General features: G+C 40.5%; 1 protein-coding gene across 2 annotated transcripts in view; it reads left to right on the top strand.

Annotated features, from left to right (window-relative positions):
• The window catches only part of UBE2E1 (ubiquitin-conjugating enzyme E2E 1), a 45,071-nt gene that overhangs the window by 789 nt on the left and 24,964 nt on the right, over nucleotides 1-19,318 (top strand). The window contains exons 2-3 of one of the 2 annotated variants that reach the window (XM_010584372.1): nucleotides 597-775; nucleotides 2,935-2,985. In XM_010584372.1, the coding sequence (XP_010582674.1) occupies nucleotides 624-775; nucleotides 2,935-2,985 (203 nt within the window). In that variant the 5' untranslated portion in view covers nucleotides 597-623. Of the gene's footprint in view, nucleotides 1-596; nucleotides 776-2,934; nucleotides 2,986-19,318 lie in introns of those variants that run through there. The other variant, XM_010584373.1, reaches the window with a different exon arrangement.

Below are 19,318 nucleotides of genomic sequence, written 5' to 3'. Positions count from 1 at the left end.
TCCCAAGACCCAATCCAGCAGGCAGGGGGTTATCCAGCAGGCAGGGGTTTCCCCACTGCAGGTCACAGATCCTCCTTCGGGGTCTCCCCCCTGTTGCCAGTGATGCCCCACTTCCATTTTAGTGCTGGCGACGGTCAGCCCCCCAGCCCCGTCCCTTCCCGCCTCCCCCACGTGCCTCCCGGGAACCCAAGGGACCGGAGCTGTTCCATTTTTATCTCCTGCACCCCTAGGCTAGATAGTGGTGGGTGGTGATGGCTCCTCTTGTGTGTGCAGTTTGGGGGAGATTAGAAGGATTTGCTTTGAGCTTCCCCGATCCTCGCAGTCGTCCTCGTTCCAGTCTCTTCTCCTCTCATTTCGCACTTGCTTTCTGAGAGGAAGCTTTAAAAGTCCCTTTCCCCCTGCTCCTCCGTGTTACTAGTGCAGGGGAGGCTACTGCTTCTCCTGCTTCGACTGTAGGGCCTGAAGAGGAGAGGGAGACACAAGGACTCTTTAAAAGGAGCGTGACCCAAACACAGAGCGAGATCGTCAACAGCCTTTCTCTGTGTGTGTTTGTGTTCACTGTTTGTTCCCCACGCCCCATGGTGTCTCCTCTCCAGGTTGGGGTGTGTGGTGGGGGGGTCGCTATGTCGGATGACGATTCGAGGGCCAGCACCAGCTCCTCCTCATCTTCATCCTCCAACCAACAGACAGAGAAAGAGACAAGCACGCCTAAGAAGAAGGAAAGCAAAGTCAGCATGAGTAAAAACTCTAAGCTGCTATCTACCAGTGCCAAGAGGTGAGGTTGCAGTCAGTTTTCTCACTGGTTTGCTGCATCTTCTCTCCTTCCTCATTTTATTTTGCTCCATTCCCCCACTGCTCCCTTGCTGCTTCCATTCTTCATCTCTAGCCCTTATGCTCAACCTTTTCACACGAAGCTGCCATTGTCTCACTTTTCTCAGCGTCTCGGTGCAGTGAGTGTCTGCCCAACTTCACTGCTCTGTGGTCTCTCTCCTGCTTCTTCCTCTGTTCCATCCCAAATATTTTCCTGTCTTTTCTTCCTCTGGGCTGTTATTCTGTCCCTCAATTATTTCCACTGTCTTTGCCTTTTCCCTTATTAGCATCAGTTGTAGGGATGGTGTAGGATTGGCATGTAGGACCTTAATTCTTTCTCTGCCACTGGAAGCTGTGTGGTCCTGATTAAGGCATTGCATTTCAACGTCAGTTTCCCTCTCTGTAGGTTGGGATTGATCTAGAGTGGCTTTTTTCTTTCCAGGACTGCTTTGGGGATCAGTTAATGTTTGTGAAGAGTTTTCACTTTGCTTGCACTGGGGGAGTGCACTCCAGTGCAAGTGGTGTAATACAGCCCCAAACCTTTTCCACCGAATACATTTACTGTTTTTCTGTCTGCTCATCACTTATATTGAATTTTCTGTGTATGGTTGGATGTTGACTAGAATAAGTAATCCACAGCAGGTCCACTTGTGGACATCCTGCTCTAAAATAGTCTTTGCTCACAGCACAGACAGCACAGGGTTGGGTGGATTTTTCTGAGAATGAAATAATTTTTATTCCAGGATAACGTCTACGTGGGGGAGAGAAGCCTGTGTAGTATAGTAATTCCAGAACAGCTCTGTCAGTCAGTTTTCTTCACCTGGACAGATGCTTGGAGCCACTCAGTTTAAAAAAAACTCCAAACTTATTTATTCTTATTTATTCTGTGTTTCACCTGAATTCGGCGCCATTCTGCTCCAGGGAGCTAAACTGACAAATGGAAGTTTTCAAGCAAACTTGCAGTACTTCAGTAAGAATAATAAACCATCTCACTGAACAGCTTTGCCAGGCAGCACAGAGAGGTTGTATCTGTAGGTGTCAAAAGTGACTGGGGCTTTATGCAAATGCCCTTTCGTCGCAACTAAGTTCTCTGTGGCTTTGTAGAATTTAGGCAGTTTGGTTATTCCAGATCTCCACTCAGCAGGTTTCCATGGCAAACTGACATAGATAGTGGCAAGCGCTGTTTACGTGTCGTGCCCTAACTATTTTAAAAAGAAGATCGTAAACTGCTTCATATGAAAAGGCTGTGGTTCTCATGTATGACAACTGGAAGAGAGGCAGAAGATGCTGGCTGAGTTTAAAGGAGAAGGGAGACAGACTGAGTGCTGGGTGGGGAAATCTGGAGGAGAAGCCTGAGTGACAGCAATGGGACTCCAGGGAAGGGGATGATAGCTGGTTGGGCGTTCTGTGGCAAAAGCAGTGTGAGCCCAGAATAGTCTGGGCAGGGAGGAGAGGGTGTTGTCCGAACGCGGTGAAGAGAGGGAGCGTCTGGAGCCCTGAGGGAGGGGACGTGGGGATGTTGTGTGGCTCTTGAGGGTGAAGAGAGGGGAGGATTGAAGGTGGCAGGAATGCGCAGGAGCCTCGGAAATAGATATTCACCTTCCTTTAAGTGTCCTTGGGAATGGCGCAGTTATTCACTCCCTTGGGGCTGGTGTTTTTTCTCAGGATGGTGATGGGAAGCTGGGGGGGAGAGAGGGGGAGCCAATTTGGCAATGACCGTTTCTCTCAATCCAGCAACACAAAGTTCCTTTTCAGACTGCAGTTTCCTCCTAGCACTTGGTGCATCACATTTGCAGAGGTTTTCCCTCATTTACAGGCTGGTTGGCAGAGTAAAGCGGACAATCTTTTCCACTGCCCCTTTGTGGTTGGCATCTTTATGGGAGCATAGAACAGTGCACCTGTCTGGGTTCAGTGCACGGTGCCTGTCTGCTTTTCTGGCCGTCTCTGTAACAGGGCGCCTGTCCTGCTTGGTGTGTTTGGACTGGTGGGAGGCTGCAGTTGAGAGTGCCTCTCTCTTATGTAGTGTTGCAAACTCACGGTGACAGTATGTCTGTAAGGCGTATGTGTTAACTGCTATCCTGCACAGTGACTTACCTTTGTTCCTTCTCTCTTTTATTGCCACAGGATTCAGAAGGAATTGGCTGACATCACCTTAGATCCACCTCCCAACTGCAGGTTTGTGTCGATTCCTTACCTGAGAAGGGTGGGGGAAGGCGAGGGGCTGAAGGGTGCCTGTGTGTGACTGTCCTCAGAGGCTCTGAATAGAGCAGAGAAACGGCTGTTTAGGTGACCAGCAGTACTTTTGTGAATGCTTGGATAATATTAAATAGTTTCCAGGTGGGGGGACCTCCAGAGATTATATGTGTTTTGATATGAGTTTTCTGTTTGTTTTGGGGGTTGTTTTGTTGTTTGTTTTTGGTTTTTTTAACAATTGCATTTCAATCTGTTATACTGCTTTGTGTGTATGTTTCTAAAACTGGCCTATAAAGAAGAGTGAAAACTTTCTCCTTGTTTTTTCTGGTTTATAAATCTTAATGCCTGACTGCACTAATCTTATATAAATAAGAGTCCTGCCAAGGAAGCAGAGAATAGTAAAACGCTATGAGCTTTTTAGCTCAGAGTGCTGTTGTGAACAGTAACTTACAGTGGAAAAGAAGCGCGAATTTGTCACTCAGTGGGTGCCCTACAGGAGCACACATGTTAGCTGATGAAATAAAAAGCAGGGATAGTCTGTTGCCCTTTATAGAGCAGCTTGTTTTTAAGTATGTTTTGGAAACTTGTACCATTTGTTTAAAACATCTAGCAGGTTGATTTGGTTGATTGCATGGTGGCCTGAGCCTCTTTGCATTTGGAGAGAAGACAGTAGTAGTGTAACATCTTTGGTTGTGCTTGTTCATTCAAGAGGAAAGTGGCTTTCAGTCTGGTCTGCGTTCGCTGTAGTTGCCAAAGCACAACTCTGTTCTATCATCTTGCTGTGGCTGAGGTTTGAGGCCTTTTGATGTTGGTGATAGCAAAAATCACAGAAAATTCTGCTTATAAATAACTATTTAAGTTGGTCTTTTTAGTATTCAGTTGCCATCCACAAATGCACATGAATCTTTTTATTGAAGCTTTTTATTGCTGTTAGTCTGCAGGGAGGCATTAGCAAAAGAGTTAGTCTGACAGGTCCAGAACAACTTTTTCGGTACCAGTCCCAAGGATCATAATAAATTAAAGGAGGGATGGGATGAGGCATGTGAGTAGAGGTCTAGGCTGATACTAAGATTTTTGAGCTATTTGGATGATAACTGATGAGCTCTGAAATCTTTAGCTGTGACGATATTTTTTTAGCGACAATAACAACTACCTGAATATTACAAGAGCTTCCAGCTCTTGGGCTGGAGTTGTCTGGCCTGTCTGCATCCTGGCTCTGTGTCAGGATGAAGTCCACATGTTTTCCCCTCCTCCTCCCACCATAACCTGATTTTCGTGGGAAAGAAACACAGAAGCACAGCTCAGCATGGCACTGTGACTTGCTCTCTAGATAACTGAGTCTGGGTGATCAAGGTGCTGGTACTGCAGTCTGAAGTTTGCAAATCTATCCAAAAGTAGTGATAGTATACAAGTATGTCAGATTGCAGGTTTCATCTGAAGGTTTGTGTAAATAATAGTAGAGCCCTAATTTGTCCTTGTTTCAATTGGCATCATTCACAGGTACAGATGAGCTAGCAGGGTACCTGTCAAAATAGAATACGCTTTTGTTTTTTCTCTTTTTAATTACATAGACCACTGAGGATAATGCACTTCAAGACCCACATAGTAAATTTGTGCTGTTTCAGCTTTTATAAATATTTCTAATGGTAAAAATGAGTTCATAGTACAAATAGTGATGATTAATCTTTGCCCGTAATGCAATTACAGGTATTCTGCATTCCTTCCGACCTTCAAATGAATGACAGTGAAGGCTGGCAACTCTTGCAAATACATGAAACTGTTGTAATTGTTACTGTCTCTTAATATGTTGATAGGTAGGAAAATGTGAATGGAGGGGTTTATGTGTGTGTGTGACCAAAGGAGTTTTGGTATTGCTCATCTTGGGGTGAAGTCATCCTACTTCAGTAAAGATAGTGCTGAGAGTGAAGGAGAGCAGCTCTCCTTATGGGTAACGAGGTTCCAATTGCACAGTCAGACACTGGGAGTTTGCTTCTGTAGCAGCTGGTTTGTATAAGGATAGGCAGCTGCCAATTGCCACAACAGTGAGATGAGTTTCAACTATTGCAGTTATGGAGAAAGTTCACCTCTTGTGGAAAAAGAAATAGAAATAGTTGATTTGTGAGTGTGAGGAGATTAAGCAAGTGAGAGACTCTGGTTGCTGCGTGATGTTTAAGGTTGCCAAAATTTGTTCTGGGGAAGCCTGCTGACAGTGTCACTCCCCCCCCCCCCCCCCCCCCCTTTTTTTTTTTTTTTTGAACATTATTAGCATGCTGAGAGGGAGTTATTAAATACATAGTTCCAGAACTTAGTTTCAATTTCCTGCCTTCATGACTTTGCCTGTCCTTACCTTTCCTCTAACCTCCAGCCCCTCATCTCTCTGCTGCCTTTGTGCCTCTACAGACTTTTTTCAGGTGTCACTGAAGGGGAGAGCAGGGCAGTCCTCTCCTTTTAGGCATCTCACTCTCTCCTGGAAGACTAATCTCAAAACTTACATATTCAGGGAGCTGTATATGATACCAGGTACTACCTATTCTGCTGTCAACTTTAGAGGTGGCAAAGTCTCAGAAGTCACATTTGAAAATGTGCATCCAAAAATGTATCCTGTGTTATGTTGGAAATGTCGTATTCCTTTTTTCTACTGAACATTTGTTCTTACACCCCTCACCACCATCTTTGTATTTTCCCCTGTTCTGTGCTGTGCCTGGTGTTTGATAGCAGTTCATTATTGGCCATGCTTTAATTTTTGGCCTCGTTGCAAAGTGCTGTTCTTCTTCCAGTCTTATTGCAGTAATGGGAGTTCAAGATATTTAACACATCCCAGAGCAGCTTTGCATATTGAAAGAAAAAGCTTTAGGTTGTAAATGATTTTTAGTAAGAACCATTTTATTTTTCTTCTTATAAAACACCACATATAAGATGCAATTACAAATAATGAAAACCACTTGATATTTAAAAAAAAAATAGCTTAAAACCAAATGAGTTTCATTTTTATTTTTGTAGCTTGCAGTGACCGTATTTTCATGTGTGTAACCCACAGACTGTCTGTTTAAAAAAAAAAAACCCAAAACACCAAAACCCAACAACAAACAAAAAAACCCAAAACCCCAAGCATACTCAACACCCAGTGATTGAGCAGCTGTGTGAGTTTTACACATATGTGGGTAATATGAGGGGAAGTTTATCCCAGAACTTCCTCTCCCCTCAGTAGTTTCCTTGTTTCTGGTTTTCCGTAGCTTGCCTGTGTCCCCCAAATGCTTACCTGTGCTCGTCTCTTGTTGGCTGCTTCATCATCTCTTGTAGTCCCTTTGCCCCTCATGTCTCCCTCCCCAGGCTGTGATTTTGCTTTTATGCAGGCTAGTAAAAGTTACTTGTACAGAGGTGCAGAATATGTGCATGGAAATGCAATCTACGTTTGGCCTGCATTCAAAAAATAGATTTTTGGACTTGAAGATATTTTCTAAAAAGATATATTTAATTCATGTCACAAATTTGTGGGTCCCTGATGGAGGCAATGCTGTCCTCATAAGTGTCCTAGTGTAGTGTATGTGTAGAGTTCGGCTACTTCTGAATGGTTTTCACTCCTCTTCATCACTTTTGGTAGGCTGTCCCTCTAGAGGTCTTCAATTTCTGTTGTCCGCAAGATGATTTGACTTCTGATATTAATACTGAGTTATGAAAGTTAAATGTGGCTTTCAAGTTCAAAAGGTGGTTAGTGGCTAGTATGAATTGGAGAATAACTGGTTGGACCTAAAGTGTTTTAAATCTTTTAAGAGCGTACCTGGTGATTTCTTCTCCTACTTTGTATTATATCAGAAAGTTACAACTCTTGTTTTAGAACTCAAAGGAGGTACCTAGAGACTTTGGACTTGTGGTCTTCTGTATATGTTGATGACAGAGGACTGTGTTGTGTCTTTGCTTTGGGTCATGGAAGTCTGTGTCCATGACTGTCTGCACATGTCAAAATAGAGTTCCATCTTGCTACGTAGGCAGACCTGATCTTTGTTTGTAGATAACACTTGTCAGTATTGTGCCAAAACTTTCGTTCTCTCATTGTGATGAAGTTGCCAAAGTTTTAACAGAAGTTAATTGAAGCTTTACATACTGTTTATTCTCTTTGTGTCATTTATTTGACCTCTGTATCTAAGCATCTCCTGATAGTAAATCTGCTTATTGCTGTGAGGTTATGAAATAAATGGTTTTCCCCATTTTAGGGATGGGGAGTTGCAGCACACAAAAACCAAGTGACTTGTCCAAGGTCACACAGGAAGTCTGTGGCAAAGTGGAGAAATGAATGTAAATCTCCTTTGTTTCAGGCTAACTTGCAGCTGAACTATTCTGCTGGAACTGTGCGCATCAGTTGCGTTATGACCATGGCATTGAATTTGTGCTTTATTGGGTGTCTGGTATTGACTGTATGTAAGCATGGTAATTTAATGTTATTTTTCCCATCTGTGTAGAGGGACCAAAATGGATATTAACTATAATTAATGTTTTTTAATCTTTCTTACCTAAACTGAAACAAGTTTGTCTCCACATGGCTCATTTAAGTCCATATAGGCACGACCAGCTGTTATTTAAACAAAAATAATTTTCAAACCTTTACTGAAGGAGGCATTTGCCTGCAAGTCTTACCATTGCTTCAGAGTAAATTGCTATCACAAATTCATTATTTAAATAATAATAAAATACACTTGTGTTTCCTGGCTCCTTCAGCCCGCTTTTTGTAAATTCACAGAATAAGGACCAGATCTCTCTGAGAGTCTTGTGAAAGTTAACTGTCAGCACTTAATAAATATACGTCTCAGTATAGATGGTGTGGAGAAGTGCTCTCCATTATAATGTGTGGAATATTAATAGTTTTCAAAACTTTGCAATGTAGAATTAAAATTTCTTGGCTAGAGAGAAGTCTGCTGAAAATGTGTGGCTCAAAGGCAGTTTTGAACTCAATAGTTTCATATAATTAATATATTTCATCTACATACCATGAAAGTCTGGGATTTGTTTTGATTGCATCTGGTTTTATGGTGCTTGTAATTTTTTGCAAATGTATTTTCTCAATACCTCCAACTCCAATAATGCTTTAAGTGTTTTTGCTTTTAAATCTAGTGTATTATCTAAGGATGGATTGTCACTGTTAAACTAGTATCAGTGTTGTTTTTATTAATTTCATGCTTGAAGTAGTTCTCCCTGAACATAGCTATATTCTGGCATAAACTTTCTGGTCTTATGTTTTGTATTTAAAAAACTTAATTTTGGTATGACTTTTTTTTTTAATGTGCACACTCAAATTATTAGATCAAGAATGACATGAATGCTGGATTTTACTTCCTTGTAGAAATAAAAAATGCAGATCATGTTTAATGAAAATTATCAGCTTACAAAAGTGCTTTTAGCACTTCTTTTTTTCTCCCCCCCCCCCCCCCCAAGTTATTTCTCTGAAATGGGATTGTTTTCTGTGAGAAGTTTCCAGCTGTAGGATAGGAAGGACCTTCATAATTAGTGCTGTGTGTAGTTGAAAAATATCTTTTGTCATATAAACTACCAGTGGTTCAGCATTCCCTCCCCGCTTTGTTTGGCACATGATCCCTGGAGAAATAACTCTTCCTTTTGAAATGGTGTATTAACTAATTTAGAGATTCTCCGCAGCTGTGTATGGTCTCGCTTGCAAACCATAAAAATAATACCATTTCTACACTCTGTGAATTTGAAGTATACGTAGGTAGCAGCTCCTCCAGGCAAAGTCCTCTGTCTGATGTACTCAGACAATAGCTGCACAGGAACAGCTTCTTTACTGTGGGTTGATTAGTTAATATTACAGGAATTCACCTTTCTGAAGATATTCTTGTTTGTTTTTTTATTGGCTCCCTTTAAAATCAAATGTTTTGATGGCCGGGCTGCTCGGACACTGTGGCAGGAGCTGGCTGATGCTGTGGTAGATTTTGTTTGGCACATCCTGGCTCAGTAATTCCCAAATGAACTGCATTCTGTGCTCTTGCATGCCAAACATCAGAACGATGAATCTTGAGAGCGGCTGTGAAATTGTATCATGGCTAAGAACAAAGAGGATTGAAATCCCTTCTGTGCACACTCTCTTGTACACCACTTAATTTTATTATTTGACTTTAAGCTTTGCTGCCCTTGGAGGGCACTGTGCAACTGTGTTTATGATGCTGCGTATATGTTTTATCTGACAAATTCTAATACTTTCTCTTGGTTATGCCGTCTTTAATTTGGTTTCATTTCTGTTGTATTCAAGCTCTGCTTGTCCAGATTTTTATATTGGATATGTGTTTAGCAGCGGGTTACGTGTCTGGTTTTGTTTTAAGAAATATTCATGATATGTGTATGGTACTTTATAAACATAAATGGGAAACACTGTGTGTGGAGTATTTATACTTTAAGGGCTTGAACCTATCTTGTCTTTTTATATGAAGACAAAATTATCCATGGAGAATGGGCGAGTCTAGGGGATTGAGAAAGTGATAGGGGATGGTTTTGTGTTTGAGGATTTCAACAAGGGCAGGTTGCTAGTGACTGAGAGCTTTGTGGTTTCTGAAAAATGGGTTGGTCTTAAGAGCCGATAAGATGCCATCTGACAAGACATTAACTTTGGCCCCACTGTCAAAGGGGGTTGTTCTGAGAACAGAGACAGAGCTCACCTGTACCAGTACAAGTTATGTGGGTGGATTAAGGTTATTGTTAGTGCATAGCGAAACTTCTGCAGCCTGTGCCTGCACTCTTCTGTAATTGTACATGACAGACTGGCCTTCCATACAGCACCTCTCTAAAAGTATTTAACGTACTAAACAAAAAGAAGATATCGTTTTATGTGAATGGGCTAAGAGATTATTGCACATCTGTGCAGACTTGCACACCACATACAAATTTAAGGGCTATGCTTTCTCCACCAAAGAAAGTGCTTTAAACTAAGTTAAATTAATGATGTAATTTAGTCATTATAGTAGAATCTTGCCAATCTGTATGTTTATTTGAATGAAATAAGTTTATACTTGGTTTTCCCCTCTGAGGCTTAACAGTGGAGGTCGAAATACTGACTTAGTTATTTTACAAGATGAACTAGAGAACGTGTATCGTCAAGTACTATAAATAAACTACAACTGTCAAAATAAACACTGTACACTCTGGAATTCAGAGAGGTTTTCTTGTTTCTCTTGCTAATTTGCAAATTTCAGCAATGTGCAATTGGTCTTACAAGGCATTTGTGGAAAGTGTAATGATTACTACAGTGCATTTAATACAAGTTTTCTGTGCATGAGGGGCTCACTGATGTTACCAGGAGAATATATCACAGATCTGCATTTCTAACTGCAACATCCAAAGTGCAATGTTCTTTTCTTTATTAATCTGGACTCCCTGGGATGGGAGGTGGGGGAGAAAAGGAGAGTGGGGTATGCAGACTGTAGCTCAGGGCAGATGTGGTGTTTGATTCCCCACACTCTCTCCAATCTCTTTCATGATTTTACAACTGAAAATACAGATCGGGTAAGTTGAAGTTGAGCTGTTTTGAGAACTGGGTCCAGGCCAAGTCTTGGCAGTTCATTTGTTTAAAAGAAAATACAAAGTAATTGGATTAAAGAAGCTGTATGATTAATGATGTAGAGTCCTGTTAAATTTCTTCTGTATTTCTATGAAACAGTGCAGAATTGAGGGTTTGATTCCTCCAGGGGTTTCAACTTTTAGACTCAAAAGCGAGTGTAAACCAAATCAGCACATTAGATATATTTTGCACTTTCTTTGTATCAGTGTAAATGATTTAAGAGATTAGAGAATTGCATTTCTCATCTTTCCCTCTGGAGCTGCTGGACTTGCTGGAAATCGAGAATCTTGAACTGGTACTGAGAATTGTAAAGGTAGTAGTAAATGCTGAGGGCTAGGGGGGAGGTGCTTCCAGGGGCAGGTGGACTGCTAATATTTAATGCTATTTCTGCTATGGGTGTCTGAGGAATAGATTTTTGCCATTGAAGCTAATTCCAGTGTCTATTAAGGAGAAACCAGGAGAGGGGTCTTGGGGTCTTTTTTTTTGTTTGTTTCTTTCTTTTGATGCCTAGGATCCTACAGAGAGTTGCACACAGGAGTGAAAAGGCCAGCAAACATTAAAAATTAATTCTGAAGTCAAAGGTGTCTTTTCACAATAGAAGAATTGATGAAAAGAAGAAAGATACCTCTAGTTTGGACTGAAAACATTGTCAGAGTTTTTGGAGACAACAGCAAAGCTTCAGGGCAGTAGCTATTGTTATACAGGGAAGCCTGTCAGGGTAACTGTCTCAAAGGTTTTACCTGCAGCTTGAATATCTTCACTGAAATTTTAAGGTGCTAATTTAGGTGATGACTGTTACAGATCTGTCAAGAGGACAACTTCTAGAAAGTTTCAGTGTGTTATTTTGTATTCTGAACAAATGTAGACTGCTCTGAGAAGTGGCCTATAAATGGTGGAGAAAGTGCAATATATTTAATTAAAGCTGTTTAACTGTTGCAGATGGTTTTGAAAGATTGCTAAAATGCACACTGTTGTAACATAGTTTTAAAGCAATTATATCAATACTGTAGTACACCAGAAAAGGTCATTTCATCAGAAGTTTCTGATCAATCAAACTGATTGTTGTAATACTATGTTTGCACGTTATTTCCTGTATGTCTTGGTAACCTTTTTAAAGGAGATAAATTAGGTGATGCATGCAAGCATTTATAGTTGGTGTCCTCCTTGACTTGCTTGTAAGTAGTTTATCAATGAGAATTGTCTGGTTTTGTTTTTGATGGGGTAATTCTCAATTTGAGAATCTCATATTTTGTAGTGCTCTGGCTTCTGATAAAAGTATTTGTGCTTACTTACACTTGGGGCTTTGTGGGAGAGGGGAGAAAGACGGAAGGCTTTAAACAGCTGTGCCAAATAAAATCTAAAAATATCATTAATCTGACTAGAGTTCTCTATTGCATTAAAGCTGTGGTGATGCTTTCCTTCCTACTTCAAATCAAACTTGAACAGCACCCTCATGATCTAGGAAGTCAGGCAAGAAGATGTATAGTAGTGACAAGAGTGACCTAGAAGATCTACGTTTTGAATGTAACTAGAGTCAGGCCTTCAGATGCCCTACTGCTTGTCTTTTAGTTGCATCCCAGGATTGAAGTCTCTAGTGAAATTTTAATACTTTCTTTGAAATAGCATTTTTCCAATTTTTTCCAGCCCCTCACTCCCCTTATGAGGTTAATCAGATTGCAGGCATTGGTAAGACAGAGAATGAGTTGCAGGTGAGGAATGGAAAAGTACGTACAAACACTCGAGGCAGAAGGGTGTTACTCGAGGACAGCAAGATTGTAAGAGGTAGCAGAGAGAGAGATGGCCCATCAGGATAGCAGAGGCAATTTTGCACTGGTTGCTGAAACAGTTGGCAGCAAAGGTAGAAGCAGAGACAGACTGATTATTTGTCTGCTCCAGCAATATAGGTCCACTTTCTTATTGCCTTCTCTTAAGGAGCAGAAGACGTGGGGCATCCTCCTCTTGAATGAATGGGGAGGGCCATCCATGGGCCCACCTCTTCTTGGGCATGAGTGAATTTTTAAAACAGGCAAGCATGCAAGCTGCAACAATAGTTTTTGCTGTGCTGCTTGTATTACACCCCACCTGGGAGGCAAAATATTCGTATAGCAATAAAGTCAATGCGTTTATACAGTCTTACACTGTTTACAATGCTCTGTAAATCAAGAAGGCACAACCTACTATACCTTGAAGAATACATGTAACAAGTGCCCAAATGTATCTTTGTAGGCCTACTTGAACTGCTGAATGAGTTGCACATGGCTCTTGACCCATGGATTGTCCTCCTATATGGAGGATAGCAGATGAGCAAGATGTGAGAAGTGGGAGAAGAAAATTGGAGGAGTGATAGCAAGAAAGGAGCAGAGGGAGAGAAAGGCAGAGGTAGAAATGGAGGGAGGAGGCAAAAGGGGGAGAGAGAAACAAGTAAGCAAACAAAAAAGGGTAGGAAAGTTCAAAAATCACTTGAAACTCTGTCAATCCCAATCAAGTAGACTATTATTAAAGATAGGAAGTTGCAAATTTAATTTGTTGAATGCCCTGTGAACCTGCATCTCCCAAAGGAGCACACCTTGCTTTTGTAGCAGCTGGAAGAGAAGTATGACAATAACTGTTATTCAGTAAATTCCATAGTACTAAATACAGAGATATTCACTGAAACTGTTAAGAGATCATTTTAGAACAGATTAAGTCCTTCTACCCGGTGGGCAGTGGAGTTCTGGAAGCTGTTCCTGCAGGAGGTCGTGGAGGCAGATAGTATCAGTATACTCAAAAATGGCCTGAACAAATTCATGGGCAACAGGTTCATAAACAGACTCAAAAAGTCAGGGATGTACCCTTTAGCATCCCTAACCCAGTGGCGTCGATGCTGCGGGAGTACAAGGGGAATGGACTGCAGATAGTGGCCACAGCCACCTATTCTGAGGAGTATCTGCTCTTACCACTGCCAGGAGTAGGGTATTGAATTAGGTGACCCCAGACAGTCTTTTTGCATTCTGTGTGGAGTACCCACAAAATGACCTCCTTCCCCGACCCTGTTTTCCCTCATTCCAGTCCACTAGCTACAGTCTCTTTCCTGTTTCCTTGTTCCACTTGACATCACTTTTAGCTGCATAAAATGTTCAACTTCTGCCCTTTATGGAACTGTTCTTGCCTCTCTTCTTTTTATGCTTTGCATAAAATCCTGTCACTCAGCCACTTCTTGCTTTTGTCTTGCTGCGTTTGTCTTGCTGAATTTAGACTGTAAAATTTTCAGGGCAAAGGACTTCTTCCATTTTTGTCTGTGTTTGCAAAGTGGTATGTAAATTTCCGGTTATGTTTAAATGTTCTTTAATAATAAAGTAGGTTTAGTCCTTGGGCTTGTAGACATCTCCCTATTCCCCCTTCCCCAAAAAATGAAGTTCTGCTTATGTTGCAACATTGCATTTTTTTTCTTATCTGATTGAGGTAAATAAGCGAGTTGTTTTATTCAGCAGCTATTGCATTATCTTGAATATGTGATTTGGTTATTTTCCGGTTTTATGCACATCAAGGTTATCACAGCTGTTACTTTGCGATACTATTACATTGTAATAGGATAATGTGTTTTGAGATATTAGTGTTGGGGGTTTTTTTTTCTTCCTGGACAGTGGCAGAGAAATAATAAAGGTGTCCAATAGCTAATCTCTTTCTTTGCTGTCTTTGTGCTCCTATTTCACCTTCCACCTCAATAACTAGGAGGACTGTAACTATTTGTTAGCAAAATATTAGTTAAATTGCAGAGCTATTACATGTGCTGAGACATTCCAATTTAAAGTACTTACTATTCAGTGTGTGTACTCCTAATGACTATAAATATTATGTTACATTGGAGGTTTTGTAATGTATCGGGTATGTCTTGTACATTGTTTTTTCCACAGAAAATGCAAATTTTCTAACCCATAGACTTTCTACATTGCTTTATAAGGATTTTTGCTTTGCTTTTCATAGTAGAGTCTTATTTATGAGGAGCTGTAAAGTTCAGACAATTCAGCGTTGAGATTGTTCAGGTGCATGTTTCACTGCAGTGCTAAGTAGCACAGAACTAGCCATTTAGGACATGTTAAATAACTAGTACTGGATTTTGTCAGGAAAGACTGAAAAATAGGGATTGGATAGCGAAGCCTTTGTATGGTAATACTTTGCACTGGGGATGCGATGAACTGGCAGGGTCCAGCCGTAAGCTGTAGCAGCAGAGTAAAGGGCTGAGGGTAAGTGGGGATGTGCTGTGACCTCTCTCATGGCTGGCTGAACAGCTGGATGGGATTTGTTAGTGATTCATGGCTTGGCTTAAAGAGAGATAAGGAAGGAGTGCTGATTGGGGTCTGGATCTGGGAAGGAGACTTGTCTGTTACCTAGTGAAGTCTGTTCTATTTGCAGTGGTCTTTATTGATTCAGAATGAACGGGGCAGGAAAAAGACGGAGCTAAAGTTGATGGCTGAGCTATGACACACTAGGAAAGAGTGAAAATATAGGGTGGGGTTAGATATGACCCTTAAAAGCAGAGAACAGGGAAAAAAATGCATTTTGCCAGATCCCTTTCCGGTAGTAAACCTGCCAGTCCCCTGCACAGATTGTCAGCTCTCTCTGTACTTCTTTCCTAGCCTCTCTTCATTACAATCCAATGTGTCCCAAATCACTGGTGTGGTCTAAGTTCTGCAAAAGAGAGCTAGTGTGCCTGTTCTGGCCCACAGAGCTGGGCCTCTTTCTGCAAACCAGCACAGGCTTGTAAGGAATGATGCTAGTGTCTTTGGCCTCCTTATCCTGCCGATCTGAGCAGGTTCTGGCCCCTTCTCTTTCCTGATGGCTGCAGTGATCCTTCAGCAGTAAGCCATTACATCTGTCAAAGTCTGCAGCCCATGCCTACAGGGAGCAGAAGAGTCAAGGTTGTGCTGTTGACGGAAGGAAAATGTTTGTGAGGAATTAAAAAATAAACAGACAAAACCGCTCTTGTTTTATTAATTTACTTGCAAATGAAGTAGCAGTGATTGGCTAAACCACTGCGTGTGTATATAGATTGTTTTGTTTTATTGTTTTTAAATGGCTTAAGTATTTGGGTCACAAATCAGAGGAGCTTGATGAAAGAGGAAAGTGTTCTTAAAGTACTTAAATGGGCAATTGGGATAATCCTGAGTGCAAGGTAACATAAGAATTGACATTTGTAATCTTTCTTTATGTAATACTCTTTGGCCATTGGAAAAGTGTATTTTATTATCTTGAAAGGTTTCTAGTCAAGAGGATGCATCTAAACTTCACTTTGGGGTTATAAGGATATTTGACATGCAGTAGGTGAGCCTGTATGAGCGTTTGCACAGCTGTATGCCAGGCAAATGAAAGATTCTTTGGTCAGTATTTTTGCTAATCTTTCTCTCACATGCACATTGAATGACACATCTGGAAAGTCATCTAGTTGCTGTTTTAGCAAACGGTTTCTTTTCAGAGGGAGAATCTCATTTTCTGGATATTAAAATAGTAATGGAACTGTGATGTTTGCTTAGGTTGGCTTTCCTGGAAGATAATGTGTCACATCCTAATGACACACTAGGTCAAGTGCTAAATTTCAGTCCTTGCTGGAGACAGTGAATGAACTGTGTCCAGAAATAAGTGGGTTTGTATGCTCCTGTTCATATTACTAGAGCTCAAGGTCATTAGAAAAGTTGTGGGGTTTAATGTACAATATGTATGATTTACACATTCATTCTTAAAAAGTGCCAGACTCTTTACTGAACTACATGATCACCTTACTCTTTCATGTATAGCCAGTGATTTTCTTTTTCTCAGCTGGTTATACATAAAGAGGGTAAGCATTTCTTTTTTTCTTCCTTTTTTAATTTATTAATTATGCTGAGACAGCTGGATGGAAGACTGCATCTTGCTTTTGGCTTCTGAAGGAAAGATCTCTCTTTTTGTTTGGTGTGCTGGGTTTTATATGGGGTTATTCTCTATTAGGGATTATATAACATGAATATGAAGTTACCCTGTCTTCCAAAGGCTCGTATATATGATCTCTGGTCAGTAGGGAGAAACTCATGCTTTTGACCTTTCTGTCCCTTTGGACCCATTAGTTGTTGGACATAGTGGTGCTTCTAAAATTGCTTAATTGTTCCAAAGAGATCATTTCTGCTTACTTCGTTATGGCCATTTGATGCAGTCTCTCTACACACTGCCAAAAACCCACGGTATATTACATTTTTATTGTTATGTAAAGCAGCTGTAAAACAAACAGTGTGGTTGTGTAAGTGTATTTGAAATCTTTGCTATTGGCTACTTCATTTTTTCCCTTTATGTCTCTAACTTCTACATTTATAGTTTTGCCACCACAGGGAGCTAATGAAAAGCAAACATATAGACTGTTTGTTTTAAAAATAATAATAATAATGCAGTGCACAGATTCATGTTGCTTCCTCGTTCGTATTTATTATCCTGTTTCACAGTATAAGAAAAGCTAGGGCATGCTGTGCTGGGGTGGTTTTCTGGTGGGAGGACTGGGGTTTTTTGTCTTCTCCGTGCATTGGTTTGACTGTTACAGTCCTCTGATTTTAGGCAACTTCAACAATTGTAGAGCAAGTGGGCATATAGCAAACAAAGAAAGGAAGAAGATAAATGCATGTGCAGTAAGACATTGATCTAGATGAGGGGAGGTCTGTTGAACTGTTTTGTTTTTTTAATACTTGCATGCCTGTAGGGAATCAGTCCTGTGTGCATCCTTAGCATGCTGACAGGATTATGAAAGGTGATTTATTTTGTGTTCAAGTTTCTCTTTACAAGTAGTACTGAAGAAAACAAGGGCTTGAATTATCCTATATTTTTGATTCTTTGTATGTAGTAGAACTGAATGTCTCAAGAGTAAAATTATGAAATGTATATATTTATTAAGGGGCTGACTTTCAACACTAGCTGTTTACAGTAAGAGAACTTGTTGAGATGATGAGTCTCTTGATCATTCTTTGCCCTAGTGGGAAAAGTGTGTGAAAACAGCACAACAGCCACTGGACAGCCTCTCTCTCACAACTTTTCATCCTTGTTGGTCACAGCTGCTAAGACATTTTTAATAGATAGACTTTTTCTTAGTTTAAGTTATTTTTCTACTTTAATTGGAGCTTGCATAGCTTAGATCCTTCTTTCCACTCTATTCAGAAAGATACCTGCACTCAGTTGCCACTGAGCCAGAGCTGCCTTCCTCCTGCAGCCTGTGCTGGGCAGGCATACCTACTTGTTGGGGGTCTGCTCTACTTGGATTTAAGGAACAGAAGCAAACTATAAAGATTAAAGGATGCTCGGAAGGGGAATGTGTACTTGGATTTTGCTGGCAGTTAAAGGTAAATCCCTTACAGTAAGGAAGGCTCTGAAGAGTGCCTCTTTATGTGTTTTGCAGTAGGTGTATTGCTCAAGAAGAATGAGAATATAATACAGCTGTCAGACTTCAACTTTGAAATAAATGACATAGATTTCAACTTTGTTTTTATTTGGCCAACCATTTTATTTTGCAAATTATGAGGTAATTAATAATAATTTACAAATTTTAAAACCTCTAGATATTATCTGTACAACAGCTCTAAGGGAACATCAGATCTGCTTTTTGTTGGTGGTGTGTTTAGAGTGTGCATGTGTGTGTGTGCAAACACCCCTTTTGTACTCACTCACCAGAGTGCAGTTGTATTTCTGTGAAAGTAAGGGGTTATTTTTTCTTTGCTCTTCCCATCCCAAATGCGCAAAAATAACTGTATGGAAAAGAATCCTTGTAAGATCAACTTTCCTTTTCTTCAGCATTTAACTTGACTTGCAGAAGTTGACAGAATACAAATTTTCCTAAACTCTGAACATCACATCACCCAGGAGAAGCACACGTGGGGAAGTCTCTTTAAGTGCAGGCAAAACAGACTCCAATGATAATGCTGACTTTCCACAGTTAATTCCAGTGGTATAAAGGGTAAGGCCAAAATTCTTGTTGTGACTGAGAGCAAAAGGTGTTTGCTGGATCAGTGCTGCAATATTGTATATTCTTGTCATAATTTTGTAGCAAAAATGATAATAGAATTCTAGATATGCCATTATGGAATACTATATAAGAGTGTGTGTGTTCTGAAAAGTATCTAAGCAAAGGGGCTGAAGTGGGCTAATTCTCTTTTATCAATCCTGGATGGTCTTTCTGCACTTCTACAGTATTACTACAGCAGCAGTAGCTGTTCATTTTAACTGCTGCTGAACTGAGTTAGTACAACTGTGGAGGTGTATATTTTGTCTGTGTTTGCGTGTATGCACATGTGCATGTTTATACACACATGCCTATATACTCGGATTTTATATATTAAATAGTGTACGTATGATCAGAACTAGGTATGACTGTAACTTTATCACCCAAGTTTGTGAAAAGATGTATGACATTTTTAGAAAACTCAATCTGAATGTCATCACACTCAATTAGGACACCTCATTTTGTATTTCACCCACCTGGGTTTTCTTTTTCCATCCAATCCTTCTGTCAGCAAGTAAGAGCTAATTGTGCTTTTGTGCCCTTGACTAATCATAGCAGACTGGTGGCTTTTCCCCAGTCTTTGCAGAGTTTTGACATGGAAAAATGAACTTTGTATCTGTGTAAGAACACTTCATTTGTCTCATAAACTGTTCATTGTTGAAAATATACCTTTAAAAATAAAAACATCTGATCCAAATGATGTGTATTGTCAGAAAGAGTTTCTCTGCTCCAGAAATTTGTTTTCAAGTCCCCAAAGCTGGTCACATATA

Source organism: Haliaeetus leucocephalus, unplaced genomic scaffold (genome assembly GCF_000737465.1).
Source record: "Haliaeetus leucocephalus isolate CR32 unplaced genomic scaffold, Haliaeetus_leucocephalus-4.0 Scaffold973, whole genome shotgun sequence".
Classification (NCBI taxonomy): Eukaryota; Metazoa; Chordata; class Aves; order Accipitriformes; family Accipitridae; genus Haliaeetus; species Haliaeetus leucocephalus.
The sequence above is the reverse complement of the archived record's forward strand: the minus strand, read 5'-3'. Positions and strand labels throughout refer to the sequence as shown.